Here is a 23,233-nt window from a genome sequence, read left to right as displayed (position 1 = left end):
TCCTATCATTCATGGACGGCTACGCCGGATATAATCAAGTATTAATGGTCGAGGAAGACATGGAGAAAACCACATTCATCACACAATGGGGTACATATTGCTATACGGTAATGACATTCGGGTTGAAAAACGCGGGTGCCACCTACCAAAGAGCATCCACAACATTGTTACATGATATGATGCACAAAGAGGTGGAGTTCTATGTTGATGATATGATCGTCAAGTCAAAGGATCGCCCAAGCCACATCATTGCACTTCGCAAGTTCTTTGAAAGACTCTCCAAGTACAACATAAGATTTAAATCCAGCAAATTGTGCATTTGGAGTTACGTAAGGCAAACTACTTGGATATGTGATCAATTCTCAAGGGATTTAAATAGATCCCATAAAAGTCAAAGCATTCATGGCCATGCCACCACCCAAGACTGAGAAAGAAATTCGAGGCTTCATTGGAAGGCTGTAATATATAAGTAGATTCATATTCAAACTCACTGCGATATGTGAACCTATATTCAAGAAGCTCAAGAAAAATGTTCCAGTCACATTGGATGATGATTGCAAAAAAGCTTTCGACAAAATCAAAGTGCACCTGGCAAACCAACCCGTGCTAGCGCCAACAATGCCTGACTTTCCTCTTCGACTCTACCTTACGGTCACAAGAGAAACGATGGGGGAAATGCTAGCACAAGAGATCAAAAGCAAGGAAAATGCAATTTACTATTTGAGCAAGAAGCTTCAAGGATATGAGACGTGATACACACCACTTAAAAAGTTGTGTCTCGCACTCGTGTGGGCCGCGTAGAAATTAAGACATTACATGCTCACTCATACGGTGCATGTCATGTCCAAGATGGATTCTCTCAAGTACTTGTTCGAAAAAGCAACACTCAACGGCAGATTATCAAGGTGGATAGTCAACCTTGCTCAGTTTGACTTGTAATTTGTACCACAAAAAGCCATCAAAGGTTCTGCAGTTTTGACTTCTTAGCAGATTTTCCACTAGAATAAGTTGAGAAAGAAGAAGATGAGTATGATTTCCCTAACGAAGATTTACTCATGACCAAAGATGATAGCTGGACGCTCTATTTTGACGGAGCTTCGAACCAAAAGGGTTGTGATGTAGGAGTCTTGCTCGTATCTCCCAATGAAGAGCATATTCCAATTTCTATGAAGCTCGACTTTGATGTCACCAACAATGCCGCAGAGTACAAGGCATGCATCTTGGATTAGAAACAGATGTGGCCTTGGGAATTAAGAAGCTCAAAATCTACGGTGATTCATCACTAATCATTAACCAGATCTCTAAGAGATGGAAGGTGAGAAGAGAAAGTCTCGCTACGTATCAAGCTCATCTGGAAACTCTCACAGAGCAACTAGATGAAGTGGAATATACGTTCTTGCCTAGAGAAGAAAATCAATTTGCCGATGCGTTGGCTAAGTTAGCATCAATGGTGCGAACTCCAACAGACACAATCAGAATGCCATTGACCATAAAAAGAAGATATGAGCCGGCTTATGTGCACTAATATGTCCATTTTATATAGTATTTTACCCCCGTCCCTTGGTCATAATTAGTAGTGTTTTAGGCTCTTCAGAGCCACTTTTATTACTAATTGGTGTTTTATAGTGTTTTTGTAGATTTGGTTGACTTTTCTAGGGATTTGCACTTGTGGAGCATTTTCCCGAGATATTATGGAGTATTTACGAGCATTGGAGAAGCACGACCAGTTTTTATGGCCCATGACCGGTTAGAGCCATCGAACCGGTGATTAAGGGCTCGGTATATGTGATACCGGGGCATTTGGACCACGTATTCAAGACCCAAAGAGGAAATCTAGATTGGCCCGAAGAATTGGAGCCCAATCTATGTCCCAAGAATAGCCCAAAAGTGCCGCTCGGCCAAAAGTCCCAGGAAGGCGCGCCCGGCCGGGCAGGGAAAAGGAGCTGGTGCCCGAACTCGCGCCCGGCCGGGCGCGAGAAACATTCATTGGGAGTAAAAAGGCGGGCCCGATCGAGCGGTGCCTCGCCCGATCGGGCGCGTGTCAGCATTAGGGGATTTTAATTGTCGTTTAAGTTTGTTTTAGTTGAGGATTCTTGCTTAGTATAAATACGATTCCGTTAAGCAAGTTTAGTATCTGTTTTTTTTTACTTTCTAACTTTTTTTTCTCTTAGACTCTCTCTCTATTTAGTTTTTAGATTAGTTTTCTCTCTCTACAACTTTGTTCTTTACTCAACTCTTAATTCCTGATTACTTTAGTAACTATTTCTTCTACTTTAATCTCAGTTATTTACTTTAATTATATCATCATGTCTTATTTTATTGCTTTGATTAGTTTAGATTTAATTATGTGTGAGTAGTTTTCTTTCTAGGGTTTGTGGGGATCCATAAATAATATTGTAGACACCTAAAAATGTCTCCCCAAAACCAAACCCGATGATAAATTACCTTTCACCACCGCTATTGGTCGGGTTTAATATTTAATCCCGAGAGTGCTTAAAAAATCGTATTTTATTAAATTCATATTTTTGAAAGGTCTATGGATTAGTCTTGATGTTTGGTAAAAGCATAGTTTTAATTTTAGCCCAACCTTATTAATTAATTTTAAGCCCAAACCTTTTTATTTTATTATTTATTTTTAGCCCAAACATTTTATTTATTTTTTATTTTATTATTTTCTTATTTTAGCCCGAATAATAAAAGTCAGAAAAAAGCCCGAAATTGTCAATCGGCACTTAAAAAGCCGAAAGAAATTAGGGATAAAAATGAATTTAGACGGAAAAATGGACTGGAGGTGACCGTGTCACGGTACAGTTTGACCGTGTCACGGGAACCACTCCCGTCTGACGGTGGGACTTCCTGTGACACGGGAGGTCTGCCGTGACGCGGGATGTTCCGTGTCCTTTCCGCGTAAACCCTGAACGCGTTTTTCATTCCGTTTTCTGAAAATTTCCCGCGTCACTCCAAAACTGTACCGTGTCATGGGAAAGTGTACCGTCTGACGGTACAGTCTGACCGTTTCACGGTACAGTCTGACCGTTTCACGGTACAGTCTGACCGTGTCACGGGATAATTTTTTAGGGTTTTTATCATTTTAGGGTTCCGTGTGCTCCTTCAACACATTTTCCTTATAAATACCCCCTCATTTCTGATGTACGGGGTAACCAGAATTTTATTATTCTTATTTTCTCTCTTCTATGCTATTAACCTAAACACTAGCCTACCCTTTTTCTCTTCAAAATTCCTTCTTCAAGAACTCAAAGGAGTCCATATTTTAATCGAGGTTTTGTCCTTAAGCCAAGGCGTGAAAGGTAGAATCGTTTGAGGGTTTGGCCCCAAAATCAACCTTATTTTATTTAATTTAATTTAATTTAGTTATTGTTTTGTTATTTCCTTGAAATTATTAACTTGTTTATTATTTTGTAGTTGCAAGCAAACAGAATCAAAGTAAGGATCATGCTCTTTTTATTATTATTATTATTATTATTTTTTTGAACAATTTTATGTTGTTGGAATTGTGATTAAATTGGTTTTAATATTAATGTTTATTCTATTGTATTTTTTGATGATCACCATATTGCATGTTAAAGGGAATATGTAATTGAAAATCACGCCTAATAAGATAATTTGGACAACCGGTTTAGGATCCTTTTTAATCTTATTGTTTAATCAAGTGATCACCAAATTTTTAGAATTATTTGTGCATTAATATTCAACCAATTTAGTTAAATAATAGTTTGGAGCGAATTGAATTATTGTTTGTATGCCTTTGAGATCACAGGAATGTTTTTCACTATAAGAATCGAGTAGAGGCCAATACGGGCGAATGTGACTCCATGACTCACTTCGTACCATCATCCCCGATCCTCCTTTCGTGGTTCTGAACCATATGGAGTTCGTAATCTCATGGATTATGAATGGGGTGTAACCTTCACGGGTCAATCGTTGTTGCCTATCGTTGTCCCTTATTTGTGGTTGCCTTTTATGATCCGTGAACGGTTTACAAGTTCCTTAAAAACTTTTTGGCGGCTCCCTAATTTCCTTGTCCCTAATCGTATTATGTCAATTCCTACTTCCTATGAGTGCTAAGAATATTCACCACATGCTTTTAACGTAGGCGCACTTCGAGCGACGCCTACAATTTGGCGACTCGACTGGGGAGGATTCTTAATTATTTATCGATTTGAGTGATCGGTATTTAATTAAGTTGAGTGGATGAGACTTGAAAGATTCTTGAAAAAATATTCCTGTGATTAATTTGGCATTTTTTTGCATCTGCATAGACGTTTTAACGTCGCATTCAGGTCTGTCCCGTAGGAAAAATTAGATAACTTGGTTGCGCGCAAAAACAAACAGGGCACCAGTTCGATTTGATAACCATGGAATCGAGTTCGATTTCATCACGAACTCGCGGAGCCGCCCGTTGGCATACACCCTCAAGGGAGGTTGCCTTGCTAACGCGTCCAAACTCTTAACCATGGTACCCTTTGACACCCAAAGCTTGACCAATAGTTGAACATAGATCTTGACTCTAGGTTGCGAACTTTTTTTTATCTCATCGTGCCTAAATGCTATGTGGTTGTTTAGTGCTAACCCTCATGTGTTTTCTCTTTTTGTTTAACCCATGACCGAGGGTTTTTATTCCCACATAGTAATTAGTACGAACTTAAAATCAATTAAAATATGAAAAAATCACAAAACTGACCTGGAACTGCACACCGTGTCACGGCATGTTCTGCCGTGTCACGGTGAACAGTGCCGTGACACGGGAAATTCTACCGTCTGACGGTAGATTGTACCGTGTCACGACAGTCTGCACCGTGACACAGTGCCCAGGAAAGTGTCCTGTCAGTCTTTTTTTCTCGATTTTCGTGTCCAGTATTGAGTCGTGTCTAGCTATACGGTCAAAACACGCGTCTATAACCTCACCTAGTCACTCACATGTTATGTCCACACACTTTTTTTTAGTCGTGCGCCACTTTTGACCGTATTTTAGGGAAGTCTCGTTTTTGTGTCGTTTTTTTTTTTCGGAGTAAGTCGGATGGTATCCTCCCATGTTCTTTTTTTTTTTTTTAAAAAAAAATAAGTAGAGTTTCAAAATTATAGATTTTTTTTTTAATTTTTTTTATCCGGATAGGTTAAGGTTAAGTTTGGTCATTGAAGGTGTGTTTGTTTCGGTGTCACAACACTTGGGCAAGAAGCAAGGGTAGATTGTTACGGTTCGAGTCCATACCTCAACAACCTCTTATACCAAAGAGGCGTACAAGGAAAACACCTCAGTCATCTCCACAAGATCCATCTCCAGTCTACTTCCAACTAATGACCACTAAGGAAGACATTGAGAACCTCAACAGGACAATCAAAAGATTGTCTGACATGATGCAGACACTCACCACTAGAGTCAGCACTGTAGAGAAAGACAATCAAAACAATGTCACCACTGCTGCAATGGACAAGATCAAAAAACAGATGAGCAAGATTTCTGAAGAGTTTACTTATGTGGAACAGCCTGTCACCTCTTCGTCCATAAGAGAGAAGCTTCTTGAGAAGTTTTCCACTGATGACATCCCCAAATTTAAGCCTACTGATAATCCACTTTTCCATTTGAAGGCTTTTTCCACAACTATGGATCTTAAGGGAGTAGATGTGACACTCTTCCCTATGGTGTTTCCTCTTTCCTTAGAGCATGCCTGTCAACAGTGGTTCTATTCTCTGGAATCCAAGCATGTTGCGACCTGGGAGGATGTTGCTGAAAGCTTTATGAATCGTTACAAGTGTAACATCCAGGCCAAGACTTCTGAATGTGAATTCTCCATTCTCAAACAGAAAGAGAATGAAGGCTTCACCACTTACTTAAGCAGGTGGAGAGAAACAACTACACTCCTGGTGGATCCTCCCAAGGAGAAAGAAATGGTTCGCTTGTTCATTGCCAATCTGACTCATAAATACAAGCAACACTTGAAGTTTCTGCCTTTAAGTACCTTTGAAGCTGTATATGATATTGGAATCAATATCGAAGATGAACTGATGAAGTCTGTTGGTAGCAACATTAACAACAACACTTGGAAAAACAAGAAGAACGACACTCCTTCTTCTTCGTCTTCTAAGCCCAATAATGCTACCAACAATATCAATATCAATGATGTGCTGACCCTTAATGCTCCTCCTCAAAGATTCCAAAGGCAAAGGAGGGTTTATACGCCTTTGGGAATGACTTATGATGCTGCTTATGACCGTCTTCATGGTCAGGGACTGATTATGCCAATCGGACCATTTCCAGAACCTCGGCCTGAGAATAGGACCGCTAACTATGACCCCAATGCTTATTGCAAGTATCATCAAGGAAAGGGTCATAACACTGAGAAGTGTTGGAGGCTGAAAGACGCAATCCAAGACCTGATTGATGCTAACCAACTTCCTGTCCCTCCAGGGGGCAAGAAGCCTAACATTCAAACAGGTCCTCTTTCTGATGCTCTGGCTATCATGGGAGATGAAGTCTCCTTTGATCCGTCAATACTCATTCAATCTGTGAATGAACCTCTGCCTAAAGTTGTGTTTATCTCAAGCACTGAAGAAGTAAATGGGATCTGGGATAGCAATGATGAAGACGTCTATCTCAAAGACATAGCCTGTTCATCTCTTGGCACCAGTGAAGATGTTTGGGGGGACCTTAAGGTCAAGGTTCTCACCAGAAGTGGACGGTTGCAACAACCTAACCCACCTCCACCACAATCACACCCGATAGTTGATCCCATCGACCCTGTTAATAGCGATGTTGTCAAACAACTACAAAAGACCAAGGTGGAGATGAATGTATGGAAGCTTTTGGCCACTTCCCACGAGCATCGAAAGGCTGTAATGAATGCTCTGGTGAAGATAGGAGTTGATGATGACATGACTCCTCAAGGATTGGTCAACTTTCTCACTACCGAGCTGCCGAGTACTGGCAATCTGATTTCCTTTTCTGATAAGGATCTACCCCCGGAAGGGGACCAACTTAATAAGGCCTTACACCTCACTGTAGTGTGTAGGCAGATGAATGTTCCTATGAGCCTGGTTGATAATGGCTCTGCAATCAATGTGTGCCCACTCCGTACTGCAAGGAAGTTGGGTATAAAGAATGAAGAGTTGACTCCCTACACTCAAGGGATTCGAGCTTACGATAATACTCGCCGTCAAGCCGTGGGTACTATCGTACTGAATATAATTACTGGGGCCATTGAACGTCGCACCAAATTTCAAGTGGTGGAAATTAAGGCCTCTTTCAATATGTTATTAGGACGCCCTTGGCTTCATGAGCTAAAGGCGATTCTGTCGTCGCTTCACCAGAAAGTGAAAGCCATAGTGGGAGGGATTCCGATTACTATCGATGCTTCTTCTATGAGTATTCAAGTTATTGATACTCCCATCGTCCATGTTGAACACGACGAGGAAGATGAAGATCTGTGGGGGTTTTAACTAGATGATGTTCTTGTGATTGAAGAAGAGGAAAGGTGCCATCTCGACTTCGATCCCTACTCAAATACCAGTATTAACACCATTCTGAAGAAGCAAGGTCACTCCCCTGGAATTACCCTTGGGCTCAAAAAGAAAATATCTAAATCTTGGGGACATCCTGGTGCGCTCAAGAAGGACACTTTCGGCTTAGGATTCGAGCCGACAAAAGAAGATCAGAAACAAGCTGCATTGAAAATGAAGGCTCGCAACAACGCTCGAATCACGAAGACGGAAATGGCCATGGATCCATATCCGTTCACCCTCAATGGCCAGTACATCAAAGAAGGGGAAGACTTCCCATGCTATGAATTCCCTGAACCATTTGTCCATAATGGGATCCGTGAACCGGGATTCGAGGTGTTCCTTGATTGTGACTTCATCGATGAAGAGCTCTCCACAGCCGACAAGTTAGCTAGCCTGAATTCTGACAATCTGGGAATCAACCTTCTTTTTTGAATGGAGAAGAATGAATCCAAGCCGATCTGCAATGATAACTCCGAGCTCGTTCAAGCCGTCATAGCGAACAAGGATTTCGACCCCTCCGAGTTAATCGTCCAAGCTGACAACATTTCAAGGGGATGGCGCAAGACATTGAGGATCACTACGCCGAGTGGAGAGAAGTTGGAAATAACCGCTGGCGAGGGTCCTATGTTTGATGAGTCTGAATCGTCCGGGTCCGAGTCCGAGTCTGAGTCTAAGTCTGTAGATGAGTCCTTAGAGTCTGAGGCCGACCCTCTTTCTGCTATAGAGTTCAACCCTGAGTCTCTTGTTGAGTCCTATCCTTCTAATTCTGGTGAGGTCGCAGCTGACCTTGCCTCTCTTGATGTATTAGACAGTGAATTCAATAAAATGAGTACCTTTGCTTACGATGCGTGTCATTCCCCTAGCCCTGATCAATATTGCTTTGCTAATGATAAAAATGACAAAGAAATAATAAAAGCAATGGAAGAACACGAAAATAAAACAGCAGTTATTGAAGATACAGAAACAATCAACATTTTCAATGATACGACTGTTAAAGAAGTAAAAATTGGATTAACACTAAGTCAAGAAGAACGCAAAGAGCTAATTAACTTGCTTAGTGAATTTGTTGATGTATTTGCTTGTTCATACCAAGATATGCCAGTTTTTGACAGGGATATAGCTCAGCATACGATACCACTCATTCCAGGTATGAAGCCTGTCAAACAAAAGCTGCGCCGAATGAAACTAGATGTGGCTCTCAAAATCAAGGAAGAAATCAAGAAGCAATTGGCCGCAGGTTTCATCAGAGTATCCAAGTATCCGGAGTGAATAGCAAATGTGGTTCCAGTTCCAAAGAAGGATGGAAGGGTCAGAATGTGTGTTGATTACAGGGATCTCAATAAAGCAAGCCCAAAAGACGGGTTCCCTCTACCTCACATTGACATTATGGTCGATAATACAACAAACCATGCACTTCTGTCATTCATGGATGGTTACGCCGGATATAATCAGGTATTGATGGCCGAAGAAGACATGAAGAAAACCACATTCATCACATAGTGGGGTACATATTGCTATACGGTAATGCCATTCGGGTTGAAAAACGCGGGTGCCACCTACCAAAGAGCAGCTACAACATTGTTACATGACATGATGCACAAAGAGGTGGAGGTCTATGTCGATGATATGATTGTCAAGTCTAAAGATCGCCCACGCCATATCGTCGCACTTCACAAGTTTTTTGAAAGACTCCGTAAGTACAACATGAGATTAAATCCAGCAAAATGTGCATTCGGAGTCACATCAGGCAAATTACTTGGATATGTGATCAGTTCTCGAGGGATTGAAATAGATCCTTCAAAAGTAAAAGCGATCATGGCCATGCCACCACCCAAAAATGAGAAGGAGATTCGAGGCTTCATTGGAAGGTTGCAGTATATAAGTAGGTTCATATCAAAGCTCACAGCGATATCTGAACCTATATTCAAGAAGCTTAAGAAGAACGTCCCAGTTACATGGGATGATGACTGCCAAAAGGCTTTCGACAAAATCAAAGAGTAATTGGCAAAACCACCTGTGCTAGCGCCAGCAATACCTGACTTTCCTCTTCGACTCTACCTTACGGTCACAAGAGAAACGATGGGGGCAATGCTAGCATAAGAGATCGAAAGCAAGGAGAATGCAATCTATTACTTGAGCAAGAAACTCCAAGGATATGAGACGCGATACACGCCACTCGAGAAGTTGTGTCTCGCACTTGTATGGGCCGCACAGAAACTAAGACATTACATGCTCACCCATACAGTGCATGTCGTGTCTAAGATGGATCCTCTCAAATACTTGTTCGAGAAAGCAACACTCAACGACAGATTATCAAGGTGGATAGTCAATCTGGATCAATTTGACTTGAGATTTGTGCCACAAAAAGCCATCAAAGGTTCCGCAGCTTCTGACTTCTTAGCAGACTTCCCACTAGAAGAAGCTGAAAAAGAAGAAGATGAGTACGATTTCCCTGATGAAGATTTACTCATGACCGAAGATGATAGTTGGACACTCTATTTAGATGGAGCTTCAAATCAAAAAGGATGTGGTGTAGGAGTCTTGCTCGTATCACCCAATGAAGAACACATCCCAATTTCCATGAAGCTTGACTTTGATGTCACCAACAATGCCGCAGAATATGAAGCATGCATTTTGCGGTTAGAAATAGCTGTCGCCTTGGGAATAAAGAAACTCAGAATCTACGGTGATTCTTCACTAATCATTGACCAAATCTCCAAGAGATGGAAAGGGAGAAGTGAAAGACTCTCTACGTATCAAGCTCATTTAGAAACTCTCACGGAGCAACTAGATGAAGTGGAATATACGTATTTGCCAAGAGAGGAAAACCAGTTCGCCGACGCACTAGCTAAGTTAGCATCAATGGTGTGAATTCGAGCTGACACGATCAGAATGCCACTGACCATAGAGAGAAGATATGAGCCAGCTTATGTTCATGCACTTGACGATGAACAAGAACCACAGGAAGAAGAAGAACCATGGTATACATACATCCTTAATTATGTGACAAAAGCAGAATACCCTCCTAATACTGATAAAAGGGCACGCCGTGCTTTAAGGCTCCTTGCCTCACAGCATGTGCTCATCAGGGGAGAACTCCACAAGAGAACCGAAACGGGAAGGAATCTCTTATGTATAGCCAAGAAAGAAGCACATAAAACCATGGAAAACCTTCATGCTGGTATATGTGGAACTCACATGAATGCAAAAATGCTAGTCCAAAAGATTCAACGACAAGGTTACTATTGGACTACTATGGAGAGAGATTGTCACGAGTACGTCAAGAAATGTATGAAGTGTCAAATCTATGCAAACTTACAGCATGTTCCACCTTCGCTTCTCTACACGTATACTTCTCCATGGCCTTTCTCCACTTGGGGCATTGACATCATTGGAAAAATCACACCACCAGGACAAGGGGGGCATGAATTCATTCTCGTAGCAATCGACTACTTCACCAAATGGGTTGAGGCAGCCTCATATGCCAAGCTGACGGAAAAACACGTAGCTCAATTCATTGTGAAAAATATTATATGCCGCTATGGGGTACCACATGAGATGATCAGCGACAATGGAACACATTTCCAAGCCGAATGCGCGGAATTGTTGCAGAAATATCATATCAAACATCACCGATCATCACCTTACAGACCACAAACAAACGGAGCAGTCGAATCGGCCAACAAAAATGTGAAAACTATCATCGAAAAGATGACGGAAAATTATAAGGATTGGCCAAGTAAGCTACATTTCGCCCTTTGGGGTTATCGAACCTCTGTTCGTACATCGACAGGGGCTACCCCTTTTTCTTTAGTCTATGGCGTCGAAGCTGTACAACCAATCGAGCTCAAGATACCTTCTCTCCGAATCGCATTGGAAAGCCAACTAGATGAAGTCGACTGGATTAGAGCAAGGTACGACGAACTGGTCTTGCTTGATGAAAAACGCTTGGCAGCTTTGCATCATGTCCAAACCTACCAACAGCGTATGGCACGGCATTTTAATAAAAAATTCAAGACCAGGAATATCAAAGAGGGTGACCTAGTGCTTAAGGCACTTCGTAAAAATGTGTTAGATCCAAGAGGAAAATTCAGACCGAACTGGTCAGGCCCGTACATTGTTAAAGCCATCCTGTCTGGCGGAGTGGCACAATTAGTAGACATGGACGGTAACGACTTCCATAATTTAACCAACTTGGATCAACTCAAGAAATTCTACGCCTAGTCGCATGGGTTCATGACCCATTAGAGCTACATCTGGCCTGATTCCTTTTTAGGATACGTAGGCAACCCCTCAAGGGGGCCCGACCACTTTAAAATAAAAAAATCCTCCCTCTGTTGATCTAATATGCGCGTCGGTTCAGCATTGCGTCACGGCAAAACAAAAAAAAAAAGGGGGGGGGGAAAAATGCCGCGACACGGGATTTCATCCCGTCTGACGGGAGAAGTTCCCGTGTCACGGCAACCTCTGAACAAAAAAAAGAACAGGGAACCTCCCGTGACACAGGAATTTATCCCGTCTGATGGGAAAAATGTCCCGTGCCACGTCACCCCTGTCAGTTAAAAAAAAAAGGGGAAAAATGCTGCAACACGGGATTTCATCCCGTCTGACGGGAGACGTGTCACGGCAACCTCTGAACAAAAAAAAGAACAGGGAACCTCCCGTGACACGGGAATTTATCCCGTCTGATGGGAAACATGTCCCGTGCCACGTCACCCCTGTCAGTAAAAAAAAAAAAAAAAAAAAAAAAGTTTGCCGTGACGCGGGAATGTGTACCGTGTCACGGGACCCTTTCACCGTGACACGGTGGATTTCCAATTTCCTCGTTTTTATTTTTTTGCGCATTAATTGTTCGAGTTTTTATTTTCGTTCTTCCATTGTGTCCGACTCCTTGACTCGGATAAATAAATAATAAATAAAAGTCATTGTAATTTTTATTTTTAAGGCTGAAATAAATATGCTATTATTAAAATAAATGTGACTACAAATATTGGCATCAAATGCCTTATTTTAAATAAAAATTATAAAAAACTGCAAAGCACTATTGATCTAATCTCTTTTCTCTTTAGGAACATCCTTCTCTTGCTCAATTAGGTCGGCCTTCACCATTAGTGTGTCTTTTGTAGCCCGAACCGTCACACCTCTAGTTGAACTCTCACCCCTTTCACCTTTCTTGAAATTTTTCGGTTGCTTCTCCCTATACACCATCTTTTCTTTACCCTTTCCTTTCACATAGTTCTTCTTTCTTGGCATCTTAGGAGTCTTAAACTCAATTCCTTGTGTTCTCGGACCTAGGCGATCTTTAAGAGGAGCTTTCTTATCTCCAAGACGACTCTTTACATCAGACTTGCGTGATCCGAATCGTTCCCTCCTACTTCTAGGGTTCAACCATGCCTTGTATGCACTAGATAAAGGAGGAGCTTGGTCACTTGCAGAAACGGTCCACCAAGGTCTTCCAATCCAATAATCCTCGTACTTGTGAACGTTACTTTCATGCAACGATACTTCACGAGGACTATCGTTATAGCGTGGAATTACTTGTTCAAGTCCATACTGTCGCATCAGTCAAGAGGGATAGTAAAAGGTCAGTTTGGAGATACTAGGAACACGACAATATGGAGTTTCATTCGTGCCAACCATCCTAGTAAGCCTCCACCAAGGCACCACCCAACGAATGGAAAATTCTCTCTTTGCAAAGAAATTTTTCCAATCTTCATACGACATGTTCGCAGAGTAATTCTTCTTCCTACGGACTAGGTCGTTAGGGCCATATTTTTCAATATCGTCGGGGGCTTCAAATAATTCCAAACGCTCCATCAACCAAATCTGCAAAAAAAGAAAAAAAAAGAATATTAATAATAAAAAAAAGGGTACTGTAGATTCCCGTGACACGGCAGATGCCTGTTTTGTGTCACGGGGGCTATTCAGAGCGTATTTTTACCTGTAGTAGTACCTGAGAGCCCTTCCTGATGGCTTTCCGGTCAGCTTTTGCCTCGTCAAGACCACGAAATGTTTCTCCAAGGCACGTCGGCATAGCAGATCTTCCGGATTCAACATGCTCAAGCACAGACGCTAGACAAGCATGTCCTACCCTACCGTTTGCAAATAGTAGCTTGATAAACATGCAAAAATATATGCCCTTCTACGATATACATGATAAGACTCAGAGATAGGGCGATTAAAATATAAGTTAGCAAGTTTTTCTAAGTCTACTTCATTACCACAAACAATTCTATTTAAATCTGGATCTGTTAGATTCAGATGGCGTTCAAAGTCTTGGTAATAATATTCTCGAAAGGTAGGCATGGCAATAAGATTTCTAGCAGGAAATCCAAAGATTGCACCAAATTCCTCCGGCAGAGGACATATTTCATCATAATCAAATTTGAAACAGTGCGTTTCTGGACTCCAAGATACGGTAATTTTATTTTGAGTGTCTTTTTTTTTTATTTCTTTTCTTTTGGGGAAGGTCGGTACCCTCCATTACTCCACTTATGTTTTTTCGTCGTGTCGTTAATAAATACACAATCACACACAAAGAGTCTCAAACACACACTAACACACACAATAATAAATATATAAACTGTAAATAATGTATAAAGAGTCATAATACATAAAGGTGTCAAGTGTCATCATAGTATGTACAAAAAACCCTCGGTCAAAAATCCCTAGAGCTAGAATCAGTCTCGTCTCCGCCCTGTGCATGCGGTCCACCCTGTGTATATGGGAACGGTGATCCGAAGAGTCCCTCGACCATCCGAGTACGGGGAGTAGCGTCCCTACTAGTCCCCTTAGGCCCAGCAGTAGCCAAGATCAAGGCAGGACCCGTCCAACCGGAAAACGGAGTAGACCGGCCCAAAGATACTGGAATCGTTGGCGAAGGCATCGTCCCATACATCGGAACCGAGAACAAGCCCGACAGCGATGGAGGAATCCCGGATAATGGAGCTGAAAATGAACTAGGATCCAAAGGAGACCCAAACTCGGGAACTTGAGGCTGTGAAAATGACTGACGCTGCCCCTGACTCTGGCCCGGAAAATGCTGAGAAGACTGACCCTGCTGCCACTGAGCCTCTTCAAATGGCTGAGTAGTCTGAGGCTCTCGCTGAGAACGCCGGTGAGCCTAAGGAGATTGTTTACCACGACCAAGCTCCTCCTCGTCCGAGCCTCTGGGCCTCGAGCGCGAGCGGGACCTCCGTCGCTCCTAAAAGATACAAAATCAATGGTGTCAACAATGCAAAATAAAACAAATGGTAGAAATGAAAAAAATAAGTGATACCTCAAGAACGTCGCTAGAGCTCCGACAACTCGCACCACGCCGAAGCTTGATGATGCAATACTTCAGCGCGTCCACCAGCTTCATGATTCCCATCATCTCCGGGCGGTTAGGCTGAGGATAAAACAAAGAAAAATCAGTAATAAGCAGCAGTAAAAGGGCGGATAATGCGTCGAAGAAAACTCACCGGCTCAAAGACCTCGGGCAGAGACTCCTGCGCCTGTCTATAACCCTCCGGCGCGTCAGCAATATGGTCCTCCGTGATACCGATCGGCCCGGGGTAGCGGACATACTGAAGAGGAATCTGAATCCTCCCCACAGGGTGGATGGTCGTCTGAAAATATGATCGAATAATCAAGTTATTTGACTATTTAAAACAGAGATTAGCAAAGAAGATTCTCAAAAGAAATCATACCTCGGGAAGACGGGGTAGAGGAGCCAGAGAGGGAAGCAAATCCCGCGCATAGTCGCTCTCCATGTAAACGAGCTCCTGCCAAGGAAGAGTGTAGCGCTCTCCCCTGTTGATCAACTCTCTGATCAAGCGAGAGTCTAGCATCGACTCTGGTGGGGATGAAGGCACCACAAAGCGATCGTCGCTATGCTGACGGACGACTCGCTCCCCCAAATACCAGACGAAGCGCCCGGTACCAACCAAAATGGTACGGTACACTGAAAGACGTAGGGCCTCGGGTAGATCAGTCATCCCGACCCAAGGACGGTACTGGACATCGATGGGAACCTGGAAACCATAAAAAGTTAGGCGTGAAACAACGGAAACAACATCATAAGGAAAAAACGCAACAAAGTTAATCCTTACGCCAACGGAAGAGGTGCCTCGGCGTAGTAGCCCACGAAGCGCCGGAACAGACTCCACCCGTGACTCTCCTCGGTCACGCCAGCTGGCCCCGATGGGGAATTCATGGACCGCTCCCCGACGCCGGCGAGGAGCCAAGCGTGGGAAGTACTCGTAGAACCATAGCTGCAACAAAATAATATTCAGCACACGAATCGAACAAGCTGAAATGAAACAAGAAGGGAAAAGATCATCACCTCTACGACTCTCCACAGGCCGTAAACGGTGATAGGGGACTCGTCATTCAGCTGCCGACAGCCATGACGGAGAGACAAAAGAAGATCCGCGTACCCAAGACTGGCCCAGCTGTAGGATCCTATCTCGGGGATCCTGGCCAAAGAGGGGAGGTAGCAGAGGAGCACGCGTGAACTCCTGTCGGGAGAGAGGGTCATAGAAATCAGGATCAAGATGAAGATCCGCACCCGCTTCTCGGCCGTCGTATCCTCCATATCGAAGCCGCGAGCAAGAACTGAAGCCGACTCCAATCGTCCACTCCTAGGACCACCTCGAGACACCGGTCGGGTCCTGATGTGCTGAACAACCGGACCCAACAAATCAGCTACCTCAGCCGATGTCCAAGATAGATTAGACATCTGGCCTAATGCCCGGTCAGTAAAGCGCAGCCCGCTGATCATGCTGAAGTCTAGCGGGGTCACCGTCATCTCCCCCCAAGCAAAGTGAAACGTGTTGGTAGTATCCCAGAAATACTCCAACAATGCACGAACGACCCCGGGGGCTGCGAAACCCTACAACCGCCGCGTAGAAATCCACCAAGCCAGCCGACTCCCATAAGGCGCTCGTAGCAGGATCCCTCGTAATAACCTGGTAAAGTCGAGGGATCAAATCGCCGGCTCCGGAACCATGCTGGCGAAGTGTGCCATCGACTATGCCGGAGAGTGCGCGGTGAGAGACGTGGTTTTCACGACAGAAAACCAACTGGTCTGGGGTCCACGGAGGTGGAACCCACCTACCCCTACTCGTAGAAGTTCGAGGCTCGGACTCTAAGACGTCGTCGTCCATGCTCTCAGGGACAGTGGGAGTGTCCTCCCAAAAAGCCCGACGCCGGCCGCGGGAAGAAAGGTCGCAATCTCGTCGTCTAGGCATGCTATTATAAAAATCTAAATGTTTAGCATCATTTCCTAAACATTTTAAGTGCGTATTTATAAAAATAAAAATAAATATACTTAGCATCATTTCCTAAGTTATTTAATTTTTGAATTATATGCTAAATTTTTACCTCCAGGCTAAAAATTAGCAAAATTATGGTATTTAGTTTCTCCATGACAAACTAATACTACAGTTCTCTTAGCCGCATGATACTATGTTCTCCATGACAATATAGTACATATGCAAAGTATGAATCAACACATCATTTCACAAGATTCACCACCATTTTTTCACCATTACAAGAGCAAGACATGAACATTTATTTCACAAAGTAGCACCCAAAAATAGTGATTTGCTCAATTCTCCATCAAATCATGCAATTTTTGTTTCAAATCTCTCACAAACACACATGTATACATATACAAGTAAAATCATGGCAAGAATTTCAACATAAAGCCTCAAAATCAAAAACCCCAAATTGATTTTTTAGGGTTTGTCATGAATTTGTTTATGAGAAGCAAATTCAAAGCAAAAATCAAAGGAAACTTACATGAATGTTTGTAGAGGGTCGAAAATGAGGAGAATATCGAGAAATTACAGCAAATTGGTGAGATCGAACTCCAAAATTCGAAAAAAAAAAAATTCCGGCCACTAGCACGACTGCCACGACACGGTCAACAACAACCGTGACACGGCAAATCAGTCCCGTGTCACGGCGAGCTTCAAGGCTGACGAAGCTCCAACGACTTAGGCGGCAACTCCGGCGGACACAGCAACAGCAGCAGCAAAGAACAGTAGCAAGGCAGCAGCAACACGCGACAAAAAAAATAAAAAAAAAAGAAAACAAAAATCAGAACAACTGTGTCACGGTGAGCTTTGACGGCCGACGGTTCACCTTTAACGTGGCTCGGCAATTATGGTAAGCAAGGAGCAAAAATGGAGAAATGAAGAGGAGATGTGAAATGGTGAAGTATGAAAGCAAGCATGCGAATTTAAAGACAGAATAGGACAAAAAAAGAGAAAAAGTGACCATTGCTTTGACTGATTCAAACATCGAAAAGAAAAAAAAAAGAAAAAAAATGGGAGTCCCGTGACACGGGATTCTAGTCCCGTCTGACGGGAAGCCTTGACCGTGTCACGGGAACTTGCTGACGTGGCACGACAAAACTGCACTTGGTCAGGGAATATTCTTGGCTTTTTGACTAGTTTGACTGATTTTCGAGATTGTTGAGTGATTATTGTTCGCTACAGTTACGCGGAAAATCCCAACTGATATTTAAAGGGGACTAAAATTACCATTTTACCCCTGGCAAGCGTCAAAGCCTATTTTTCGGCATTTTGAGCATTTAATATGGTCGGATAATCGGCTTAAAATTATGAATCATCTGCGGCCCACGTTCGGGGATAATCGAACCACTATATACTTACTAATTTCAGCAATCATCGGCTTTCCTCAGGCTTGGAAAGCGTTATCGGTGGATTTTTCTTCAAGTATAGAAAACCGCCAAGTCGGCTTTCCTTAGGCTTGGAAAGCGTTATCGGTGGATTTTTCTTCAAGTATAGAAAACCGCCAAGTCGGCTTTCCTCAGGTTTGGAAAGCGTTATCGGTGGATTTTTCTTCAAGTATAGAAAACCGCCAAGTCGGCTTTCCTCAGGTTTGGAAAGCGTTATCGGTGGATTTTTCTTCAAGTATAGAAAACTGCCAAGTCGGCTTTCCTCAGGCATGGAAAGCGTCATCAGTGGATTTTTTTTCTTCAAGTATAGAAAACCACAAAATTCCTTTGTCGGCTTTCCTCAAGTATGGAAGGCATTATCGGTGGAATTCTTCAAGCATAAAATGACACCAAATTCGTTCATCGACTTTCCTCAGGCATGGAAGATATTATCCGGTAGCTTTCTTCAGGCTTAGAAAACTGCCAAACTCTTCAGTCGGCTTTCCTCAAGCATGGAAAGCGTTTCAACCAATGTCACTCGGTAGATTCCTTCAAGCTTAGGAAGCTGCCAAATTCGTCTGTCACTGACACACTGGTGCCAGATACGTATTCTATCACGTTACTCTTTTATCTGTGGAATTAACATTTTTCTGCAGGTATCGGCGTATAAAGAATGATTCAGGATCGCAGAACATCTTAAATCATTCTCCGTCCCTATAGACTACTTTGACTATCGTATTCGAAATTAACGTTTCTACAAATTCAGTCAAAGTGGGGGCTTCTGGAGACACCTAAAAATGTCTCCCTACAACCAAACCCGATGATAAATAACCTTTCACCGCTGCTATTGGTCGGTGTAGGGAATATTTTCAAGCCTTTAAAACCCACTAGCTTGAACCCCACTGTGATCATACACTAAAGTACGATGGCGTCCGAAAGGGAAGAAGATAGAGAAAAAGAGTCGCCAACAAGTTTTTAAGGAACTTGTAAACCGTTCACGAGGTGAAGGTTACACCCCTTAACGATCCAAGAGATCGTCAACTCCATAAGGTCATGAACCAAATAAGGGTTCGGGGATGATGGTACAAATCCAACCTAAAAGAGATTGAACCTGCCCTAATAATAGGCCTCTACTTTATTCTGCTCGTATTCATGTGGGCTTTCTGACTAACATACAATCAATAGGATTAACCCTAAACCTGTTTAATCTATGTTGGTTGAATTTAATGCACAAATAAACTATTATGGGCGATCACTTGAATTATAATCACAATTAACCTAAAAAGATTATTAATTTTCTTATCAAGCGTGATTGCAAGTACCAATTCCCTTTAAACATGCATAAAAAGGTGATCAAGCAATTAATAATAAATAGCATATCAAGCAACATAATAAATAATCAATATCATGAATAATAATAATAATAATAATATCATCATAAATTAAATAATTATACATTATAACAATTATAATCATGTTAAAGCATAGCAAGATCCTAGGCATGATACTAACAAGATTAATAACAAACCCTAGAATGTCACTAAGCAATAAAAATCAAATCTTTAGCCCTAACATGATACTAACTATCATAAATATTAGGAAGAATATAGGAAGCATCATACTTTTAATCATACTTGATATTAAAAATACCCTAGACATGATATTAGGAATATCATAATAACAATCTAAGCATGATTTCTACATCATAATATCAATTAAACCATTAAAGTACTTACTTGGATGCCTCGTACCTCTTTCTAATAACAAAATACACACGTTAGTAACTTCAAGGAAAATAATAATCAAAACAATTAAATTAAATAATTGAAAGAGAGATTTGGGACTAAACCCTCAGAAATTAAAACCTTTCACGTCTAGGGCGAAGGCAACTTCGAATATGGCTAAGTGTTTCTAGATCTTGTGAATGCGGAATTATTTATTTGAGAAAAGGCTAGTTTAGAAAAGAGAGAGAGAATAATCAAGAAAATCTTGATGAGAGTTGGTCATTGATTAAGAAGAGATATGACCTCTATTTATAGGAAAAAAGAGAGTCGAAGAATTAAGAAAAGAATCCGAATTCGAATCGAAATAAAACTCGTAGACAACAGTTTTTTGCGAATTTTGTTTTTATCATATCTTTTGATCCAGAAATCGGAATAAGGCATATAATATGTCGTTAGAAAGATCATGAAGTATAATTTCTATCCCAATTGGAATCAGATTAAAATATGTTTTCAAATAAAAGATATAAACGAAATAGTGAGACGGTGTTAGTTTTGGATAGAGTTTGATATCTTATTCATATCTTTTTCGTTGTAGCTCGGAATTATTATTATAATATATCATTGGAAAGATAATTTCAAGATCTATCCAACCATATAAAATTTGGATAAAAAATATGAGGCAAGAAAATAATATCTGACAGTCTTTGAACATGTTTAAATCCGAATAGAATTATGACTTTTAAAAAGGAAAGTTTTATAAAAAAAGAAAGTTTATAAAAAAGGAAAGTTTATATTTAAATCAAATTCCTTAATCTTATCTTTTCAAAAAAGGATAATTAAGATATTTTAGAAACTTATAGAAGATTCTAATCAATCCTAATTAGTTTAGGAATAGGATTAAACCTTTGGACCCTCCTCATGATCATTGGATCGTAGGCAAAATCCGGTTTGGGCCCAGTTTAGTATTTTAGCCCTAACTTTTTCATTATCCATCGGAATTGGGCTTATAATATATCGTTGGAAAGGTCTTTGCAAGCCCCATCCAAATACACCATTATTGGACCCTTATCATGGACCAAACTAAACTGGAATAGACGTTTTCATAAAATAGAGTGGGTTTTCGAAAACAGAAAGAAGAGAAAAGAAAATAAAAGCTTTCCGCAACACTAGACTTTTCCACACTTTTGTTTCATTCGATTATGATTCGACGTGAAAGGTACTCATCACCGGGTTTGGTTTTGGGGAGACACAAATGGGTGTCTACCGTCAGGTTTAATATTTAATCCCGAGAGTGCTTAAAAAATCGTATTTTATTAAATTCATATTTTTGAAAGGTCTATGGATTAGTCTTGATGTTTGGTAAAAGCATAGTTTTAATTTTAGGGAAAAATTCATTGGAATAATCCCACCTTTGCGCCGTTCGTTTTTAATAATCCCACCTTTGGATTATTTTTTAATAATCCGACCTTTACCCCCTATTCTTTTTTAATGGTCCCATTTGACTAGAAACCGGTTAAACCGGTCAAATTTTGTTTTTTATTTGTTTTAAATACACGTGTCACTATGCAATTTGTTAAATTTTAAATTAAAAAACAAAATTAAAAAAAGAAAAACAATTTTTTTTTATTTTTAAATTTTGATAATTTTTAAAAAAAAAATGAAAAAAAAACAGAAAAAAAATAATCCCCACCACCAATGCCAGGCTGCCACCATTCCCTCTCCTCCCGTTCACGCAGCTCCCCTTTCCCCCATCCCACCACCAGCCCACCAGACGGTCTTTGCAGGGGTTTGATCGCCGTAACTCGAAACCTCCTCAAGCCATTTCTTCTTCTTCTCTCTCTTTCTCTCTCCTCCGACATTGTTGTTTTCAAGCTCCAAAAATGGCGGCGATTTGGAGAGCAAAGATACCCCAAACTCAGCGAATCTCGAAGAAGCTCGTAAAAGAGTTTTTGACTTCTTCAAATTGGCCTGCCGAGCACTTCCTACTGTCATGGATATCTACAATCTCGACGATGTTGCCACCATCTCTCAGCTTCGCTCCACCATTGCTTTTCAGATCTGAAAGAATTCTCATGTCAGAGATCCTAAGGTTATTTTTCATTTATTTTGATTTTCAGATTCGTTTTTTTGTGAAATGTGGGTTTGTTTTGATGTTGTTGTATCGTTTTATTACATTGATTTGTGTTGTTGTGTTTTGACGTAGGTGGGTGGCTGGTGGGTTAATTGGCTGGAAGTTATGGTGGGTTAAAGAAGGGAAGAAGAAAGAGGAAAAGGGGGTGGTTTCAGGTGAAGGGAGAGTGGGGTTGCGGTGGTTTCATATGAAGGGGATGGAGCTGTGGTGGTTGTTTGGCGGTTTTCAGTCGGGTAGGGGAAGGAGATGGTGGTTTCCGGCTGGAAAGGGTGGTGGCTGAACTGGTGGGTGGGTTTGTAATTTTTTTTTTATTATTATTTTTTCTGTAAATAAATTTAATTTTTTTTAAATTTTTTTTGACCAATCATAGGCCGCCACGTGTCATGTAACCTGTTATAACAGGTTACATGACTGGTTGGGACCATTAAAAAAGAATAGGGGGTAAAGGTCAGATTATTAAAAAAAATTCCAAAGGTGGGATTATTAAAAACAAACGGCCCAAAGGTGGGATTATTCCCATGAATTTTTCCTAATTTTAGCCCAAGCTTATTAATTAATTTTAAGCCCAAACCTTTTTATTTTATTATTTTATTATTTATTTTTAGCCCAAACATTTTATTTATTTTTTATTTTATTATTTTCTTATTTTAGCCCGAATAATAAAAGTAAAAAAAAGCCCGAAATTATCAACCGGCACTTAAAAAGCCGAAAGAAATTAGGGTTAAAAATGAATTTAGACGGAAAACTGGACTGGAGGTGACCGTGTCACGGTACAGTTTGACCGTGTCACGGGAACCACTCCCGTCTGACGGTGGGACTTCCCGTGACACGGGAGGTCTTCCGTGACGCGGGATGTTCCGTGTCCTTTCCGCGTAAACCCTTAACCCGTTTTTCATTTCGTTTTCTGAAAATTTCCCGCGTCACTCCAAAACTGTATCGTGTCACGGGAAAGTGTACCGTCTAACGGTACAGTCTGACCGTGTCACGGTACAGTCTGACCGTGTCACTGGATACTTTTTTAGGGTTTTTATCATTTTAGGGTTCCGTGTGCTCCTTCTGCACATTTTCCCTATAAATACCCCCTCATTTCTGATGTACGGGGCAACCAGAATTTTATTATTCTTATTTTCTCTCTTCTATGCTATTAACCTAAACACTAGCCTACCCTTTTCACTTCAAAATTCCTTCTTC

At 41.4% G+C, this 23,233-nt stretch overlaps 1 protein-coding gene across 1 annotated transcript; it reads left to right on the top strand.

The window, feature by feature from the left end:
- The first annotated feature begins 21,527 nt into the window (after nucleotides 1-21,527).
- Nucleotides 21,528-22,411, top strand: LOC110683246. Its single transcript, XM_021859587.1, has 2 exons — nucleotides 21,528-22,000; nucleotides 22,115-22,411. The coding sequence occupies exons 1-2, from the start codon at nucleotides 21,792-21,794 to the stop codon at nucleotides 22,320-22,322; spliced, it is 417 nt and encodes a 138-aa protein (XP_021715279.1). The 5' UTR covers nucleotides 21,528-21,791; the 3' UTR covers nucleotides 22,323-22,411.
- Nucleotides 22,412-23,233: the final 822 nt, after the last annotated feature.

Source organism: Chenopodium quinoa, unplaced genomic scaffold (assembly GCF_001683475.1).
Source record: "Chenopodium quinoa cultivar QQ74 unplaced genomic scaffold, ASM168347v1, whole genome shotgun sequence".
NCBI lineage: Eukaryota > Viridiplantae > Streptophyta > Magnoliopsida > Caryophyllales > Amaranthaceae > Chenopodium > Chenopodium quinoa.
The sequence above is the reverse complement of the archived record's forward strand: the minus strand, read 5'-3'. Positions and strand labels throughout refer to the sequence as shown.